Below are 7,369 nucleotides of genomic sequence, written 5' to 3'. Positions count from 1 at the left end.
ATTTAAGTTTAATAATGAAATAATTTATTTTTTGTTTAATATTATAAATTTTATAAAGATAATAATTAAGTATTCTGTTAGAATTCAATGATTATCTTAATTATTATTTTAGAATTTTTATATTTAAAATGAGATGTTTATCCTGTATTTGGTTATGTTTATGTGCAGTTAGTTACACGAATTCAGATATGGAGCTTTAATAAGTTGTACTTATGCACAATCTACTTGCAATCTTGAGTTTGCATTAATAAACAGTACTTTACGCATAAAAAGTGGTTTTTAAGAATTTTTGTCAAATGTTTTATAAATAGTATAGATAATAGTCTATTAAGGCATTTGCCAATTTTGTTGTAGTGTGTTTAGAATGCGGGGTTTGAACCTTGGAGCAATTGGTGAGGCATTGGGCTCTATTCAAAATGCAATCCCATACCACACAGTGACACAAAGCTAAAGAGTCTTGATGCATTGCATTCACCCAAACCACATTTTTCAGAAAAATGAAACTGTACCTGTACTTGGTGACTAGATGGTGAACCATAATGAGCATTTCTAGCTTAGCAAGCTCATTTCCAGGACAAGCATGGACTCCACTTCCAAACGGCATAAATGTGTTGGGCTTTGGTGCAACCTACATATATATGAAATAAGGAAAAATCAGAAAACAGTTAGAACTACACTAAACACAGCTTTTGAAAGCAATCAATATTTAATCAAATATTTCACTTTACCTCGAATCGTGAAGGATCAAATTCCCGAGGATTAGGAAAGAATTCAGGATTGTGATGGATATTCCTAAATAAAGGCATGACCTTCCAGCCTTTTGGTATTCGGAAGCCTGTTTCAAATTATTCGGTATAGTTTGTTAAACATTGTAATCTGTTAAACAGAACTAAACAGTAATGTGGACAGAAGTATTGTTATAATCCGGAGAAAGGAACAATCGTAAGGAAAAGGAACTTCCAAGACTGTTGTGTCTGACTTTTATCGATCTTACCCTTGTATTCTACATCAGTAACTGCCTCTCGAAATGTGAATGATATAATGCTTGCCATCCTCAAGCTCTCCAATATCACCTGAAAGATATGCAAATTGAGAAAAAAAATCTTAGAACAAAAATAAAAACAGAATGAGCAGCTTAAATGCATGTGAGTACCAAGATCTTGACATAATTTTTCCCAAAACGGAACAACGCTATATCCGGTATAATGCCTTAATGACTTGTGTCTTGTGCATGGAAGGTTATACCTTGCTATACTATAGATGGTGTGAAAATATGTGGAACCCTATTTATCTACTTCCAAAAATAGCCTCCAAGGAGAGAATGGAGGCTCCATCATATATTGAGGAGAAGAGGTTAATGTCTAGTCAACACACCCTTCCAACACAGGCTAGAGAGGCACAAATTGTTAATATCGAGATGGGACTAGATGGGTACAAATTGTCCTAATAGTGTTGGGCTTTTTCACAAGAGCCCTTTGAGGAGAGAACAAGGTTCCATCATATATTCAGGAAAAATGTTAAAGTCTAACCGATGTAGCATTCCAACAATCAAGGAAGTCGGGTGCATACCTTGTGAGTAATCGGCATATTTCTTGTCTGAGTCCATGTCAACTGAAGATTAGCCTCATCATTAAGCTGGTGGATTAGCTTCTGCTCACCCTACAGAAACATACAGTTCCAATTTTTGATCGAGGATGAAACTATCTTTCATGCTAAACCCAATACTATGAGAATTGAACTCCTGCTTTTCTAGAGATCAAAGGAATCCAGCATCTTGTATATCGATCTTTACCTTTACTGTCTCTAGAAGTTTCGGGTGATCATGCAGGTACTTGAGAATCCAGGTCATTGCACTGGCTGTGGTGTCTTGAGCAGCAAACAGAACTCCGATGATGTTATCGGCAATCTGATCTTCACTCAAGATTTCACCCTTCTCATCTTTGGAGTTCAGCAGACATCCCAACAGGTCTTTCTCTATTGACGTCTTTTCTTTCCTCTTCGAAATGAGTTCACTTAAAATCTTCTGCAGCTGTCTCCTGGCCTAGATAGAGGTTGGTATTTTTTAAGTTCACAAGTCAAAACTCAAAAGCCAGTTTCATATATACAATATACATCATTTTACATCACGATCAACATTTTTGCTTTAGATATACATGGTTTTCAAGTAAGCAGATCTTATTTTGAATGTTTCAGAAAGAAAAAAAGTTGAATGGAATATGATAAACATGGCTTACCATGATAGCCTTTTTGAAGGGGGTGCCTGGTAATTTCGTCGGGAAAGAGTTGTAACCTTTATCTACGATGCTGTAGTTTCTCTTTAGTTGCTCTTTTTGGCTGGTCCCCAAGTGTCCGAATATAGCGAGTATTCCAACCTCAAAGGATAGCTGAAAAAATAAATCACACCACATTAATTGTTAAACAGTTCCAACAAAAATCGTTGATAAGTACATAAAGATGAAGACAAAACTTTACTCTGACTTGTATGTAAACCAGAGTGAAACATAAATGAAGAAGAATCTAAAACAAACCTTTTTCATCTCATAAAACGTGTTGACGATGTGGCCGTCTGTCCATGAGTTCAAGGTGGAGACTGATATTGCTTCAATATCTGAGACCAAACCACGGAGATTGTCAAGCGATAACGAGCCTTGAACTAGCTTCCTTAGGCGAGTGTGGTACTCCCCTTGATGGAAAAACAATGCCAAAGGGCCGATCAAGTTCTCTTTGCTTTTAGGATAAGTCGGTTTGAACAAATGGGCTTGGGTGACCAACACGAACCGAGCTGCCTCAGGGCTAGCCAACATAATACTAGGACAGCCCAAGATGTGGGTCTTGAAGATTTCACCATACCTGCACAATTAGAATCCATGGTGTTGAGAACTGATCAGACCATAGGATCGATACATATATACACTGCCGACTAATGTGATTGAAGGAATTAATTGAGAGACCTTTTCTGTTTGTTAGCAAAGAAGACGTTTGGATCTTGAGAGTAGAGTTGAAGTGTTTCCCCAATATATGGCCAGCCGAGTGAACCTGGAGGGAGCTTAGCCATATCCCTTCGGTTCCTTCTTATGAAAATGTAGGAGATAAGTGCGACAAGAAACACGAAGACATGCACTAGAATCATTCCTTCCATCTCCAGATCAATCTGTTAAAAAGAAGAGGCCGGTTTTTAAGTTATTTCTCGTACCAGAATGGAATGGAAGTCTTGGAATATGGTTTATATGATGGATATGGAGGTTAATATAGAGAAAAGGGAGTAGGGTGGACTCATAAAGAGGACAAAATCTCCAACATTTTGAAAGTGTAATTATAAGATATTCTATTAATTAACCTGAAACCCAATAATTCTTTTTCCATTAAAGAAAGACTAGAACATCCTCTCTCTCTCTCTCTCTCATTAGAATCTGTATCAGATTTTATACACAGAAAATATGTATAGGTTCTTTAAGTCTTAAGACCATATATAACTATTAAATACAGATGTTCAGAGCGATGATTCTGGGCTATTCATAAATCAGGTGATGGACCCTTACTCGGCTCGAATAGCAGGTTGGATATTCAAATTACTAAAAAAAAACTACTACTAAATACAGCTAATGCCAATATTTGAAGCCAAAGACAAGCTGCAACAGTGTTCATGTTTCCTGATTGTGCTAGAAAGACGACTTTTGTCGGCAAAATTATTTGGTTGGAAATGTTAAATTAATGAATCAAGGTTTCTTGGTTGTTGGGGATCTGTTGAATTGTTTGCGTAGAAACAACTAGTGATTTCTATTGACTTTATTGTGCTTACTATTAATAATAATATGATGGAATTGGATGAAGGAAGAAGAGCAGAGATGTTTAATTGGTGGGAATGAATGGTATCTGCTGCTAATCAGATCCAGTCTTGAATTAAGATTTCAAAAACTCAACACCTTTTCAGTTTTCTTTAATTACTCCATATCCTTATCAAGCCAAATAGAAAAAGAGGTCGACATGGTGTAAACGCGATTACAGTTTGGCATTCTACAATAAATGCTACAAATTAGATCCATAATTATTACAAAAATATTGGTGATATTTGATTTTGGTATCATTAAATTATATATCCACTCCACCAAATATATATTATGTACTACGCAATCATTTCAAACTGCATTCAAATGAAACATATTTATGTTTCCATTGAATTTACTTATCAATCGCTCGATTCTAAAAACGTTGTTATTATATTAATTGAATTGAGAGAATATTTTGTGCACCAAAAGAATTAACACATCTTMATTTCTAAAAACATCTTCTTTTTATTTGTTTTAAACATCTTGTCATACACATCTAAAATGCAGCTTTTATGGGTATGTACCCAAATAAAAGTTTGGACAAAATATATAACAAATAATTTAATATTAGTCTTAATCAATAATCAAATATCTAAAACCATCTTAAAAAAACAACTAAATATTACCAATTATCTTATCATTTTCTCTTAATAAACTAAAATAAGAATGGTAATGATTATTTATCTATATATATATATATATAGAGAGAGAGAGAGAGAGAGAGAGATTTTCAGAGATAAACATCAAAAAAATAAAAAACTGAGTAATACTTTGATAACCGTTCATCTGTGACATATTTACATGTGCATATAAATAATTTGTAAGCAATTTATCAGGTATGCACAACTGCAAAACATGCCCATGTGCATAAAACAAAAAAACAGGGTGTATACGGTTCAGATTAACGCTTACCAGGGTCTACTTCAATTTCTTTGAGGCTCTCCCTTGAACCCCTCTCTCTCTCTCTCTCTCTACAYATATATATATATACACAGACACACCCCAGATGAATGCTTACTAGGGTGTTCTCACTTTCTTTGAGGTTTTCCCTTGAACATCTCTCTCTCTCCATATATATAGGGGCTGGTTCAAATACTAACCCAATATTTTGTGCAAACTATGCTAACCCATCTTAATCGTTCATTTTCTCATCTAACGGTTATTATTAAATGAGATTAAATAAACAATAATTTAATTAATATATTAATTAATATGTGTATGAAYAATTGTTCAAAGGATAAATTGGTCAAAAATTTATATTAATTAATATGTGTATGAACAATCGTTCATCTTCGTGCCTATATCAAGGTATGAACATTCATGTGAACCCTATGGTGTGGACATCAAGGTATGAACATTCATGTGAACCCTATGGTGTGAACCCTAAATATATGAACATTAGCTACACCGTGTGAACCCTAGATATATGAACATTAGCTACACCGTGTGAACCCTATATATATGAACATTAGCTACACCGTGTGAACCTAATGAACACTATAATCGATATATGTTGGTCATATGATCATGTTCTTCAACCTTGATGCATGCACGTAGTGATACACATGCACGACGATGAGACATGCACATTAACAAAAACAGGTGTTGTGCAGATAAAACCGATAYCTGTACTTTATATCTGTTCGTGCATGATGTTCGTTGTAGGTGGTTTCATATGTGAATTAGTTGTCAATAAGATGAACATATTTGAATATTCATGTCATTATTAGATGAAGATCAATTTGAGATATTGTAGGATTTGTAACTCCCAATTAAAATATTTGGGAGTTACATAAGAATGACTAATGACCTAAATACCCTTATCATTAATATGTAAGTTACATTTTAACCAAACCCAAAGATGCAACATTATTGGTTGATGTGGGTTAGCAAAGTTTGCACAAAATATTGGGTTAGTATTTGAACCACCCTATATATATATATATATATATATATATATATATATATATAAAGAGAGAGAGAAAGAGGAATGATCAAACGAAAATGATACATATCTAAAAGAATAATTTTGAGCCAATCAATTCATTAAATAATACATTTTAAAATAAATAAATGAGAATATAAAAATAATTTAGTTATTTAAAATTTATTTAAGGTGTTTATTTAAAATTCAATTTTTACCATATTATGATTTTAATATAATTTAAATTTCTATTTAAAATACATTTTACATTTAATGTATTTAAAATAAGCGTATTTAATTTTTATTTAAAGAATTCATTTTTTTTATTTAAACCAATTTTTGAAAATTATTTTCATCAAAATCATGTGATTCATAATGATTCAAATTAAACATTAAATAAAAAATAATGAAATAACAGAATCACAAGTAATGTGTAACAAAAAACATTTAAAATGTTTAACAACACAGGTAGTGTCGTAGATAACTTACATTTCTTTTCTACTATTATCAATATCATATATGATACATTGTTGAAAATTAACGATTCTTCTTTAGGAAGAAAAAATGTTCATCAATTGTGGATATTACATGTGATTTTTTACAAAAATTATAAAAAAAATCTTAAAGAAATTATTTCAATAAAAATAAATATTTAAATAAAAAAATTAAATTATACTTATTTTAAATGTTGTAAAAAAAATCATGTCTGAATCACGAAAATTATAAAAAAATCATGAATACATACCTCAATTAAATATATTAAATAACATTTTCCCTTTTAGCGATTTTTAAGGAAGTTTTATTGTTATTATTTAATAAAATAATTTACCTAAAATTATTCTCTTATTTTTTTTAAATATATTTAATCCTCGTTTGATCCTCTTTTTCTAAGTATATATCTAATGTATCAAAAAAATGAAAAAATTGAGTAAAATCATAATAACCGTTCATCTGGATAATTTGTAAGCAATTTGTCTGGTATGTACAATTGCATAACATATACACGTGCATAAAACCAAAAAATAACTTCAATTACTTATATGCACATGTGCATACGGTCCAAATGAACGGTTATCAAAGTGTTCTTCAATTATTTTGAGGTTTTCCTATGAACCTCTCTCTCTTGCTATATATATATATAAAAGGGTTGGGTTCATGTGATATAAGACTGTTATCATAAGACACATGTAACACAATTTTTACATTTAAAACTTCACAACAAAATGTTGTAAATGTAAAAAAAGTCAATTTTTCACAACAAGAACACAATGAATTTCATAGTGTTTTACTGTGAAATTTCATGTGTAAAAATCATATCTCATGAAAACAATTTTGTCTCAAGTGATCCCAAGTCTATATGTATATTCAATTACTTATATGTACATATGCATAAAGTCTAAATGAATGTTTACCAGGGTGTTCTTCAATTTCTTTGAGGTTTTCCCTTGAACCAGAGGATCAAACGAGAATGATACTTATTCAAAATAATAAAAGAATAATTTTGAGCCAATTATTTCATTAAATAATACATTTAATAATTAATTTTAAAAATATATAAATAAGAATATAAAAGTAATTTAAAGTGTTTATTATAATTTCAACTTTTACCATATTTATG

The 7,369-nt window shown here is 31.5% G+C and overlaps 1 protein-coding gene across 2 annotated transcripts in view; it reads right to left on the bottom strand.

The window, feature by feature from the left end:
• The window catches only part of LOC112514492 (abscisic acid 8'-hydroxylase 4), a 5,862-nt gene extending 1,291 nt beyond the window's left edge, over positions 1-4,571 (bottom strand). Inside the window, exons 1-9 of one of the 2 annotated variants that reach the window (XM_025120987.1) lie at positions 4,518-4,571; positions 2,952-3,118; positions 2,529-2,850; positions 2,235-2,384; positions 1,793-2,041; positions 1,570-1,659; positions 995-1,073; positions 729-835; positions 510-628 (exon numbers count right to left, since the gene is read on the bottom strand). In XM_025120987.1, the coding sequence (XP_024976755.1) occupies positions 510-628; positions 729-835; positions 995-1,073; positions 1,570-1,659; positions 1,793-2,041; positions 2,235-2,384; positions 2,529-2,850; positions 2,952-3,118; positions 4,518-4,571 (1,337 nt within the window). Of the gene's footprint in view, positions 1-509; positions 629-728; positions 836-994; positions 1,074-1,569; positions 1,660-1,792; positions 2,042-2,234; positions 2,385-2,528; positions 2,851-2,951; positions 3,187-4,517 lie in introns of those variants that run through there. The other variant, XM_025120988.1, reaches the window with a different exon arrangement.
• Positions 4,572-7,369: the final 2,798 nt, after the last annotated feature.

The sequence above is a fragment of the Cynara cardunculus genome (genome assembly GCF_001531365.2).
Source record: "Cynara cardunculus var. scolymus isolate 2C chromosome LG 6, CcrdV1, whole genome shotgun sequence".
NCBI classification, from domain to species: Eukaryota; Viridiplantae; Streptophyta; class Magnoliopsida; order Asterales; family Asteraceae; genus Cynara; species Cynara cardunculus.
This window is presented reverse-complemented; position numbering and strand designations above follow the sequence as displayed.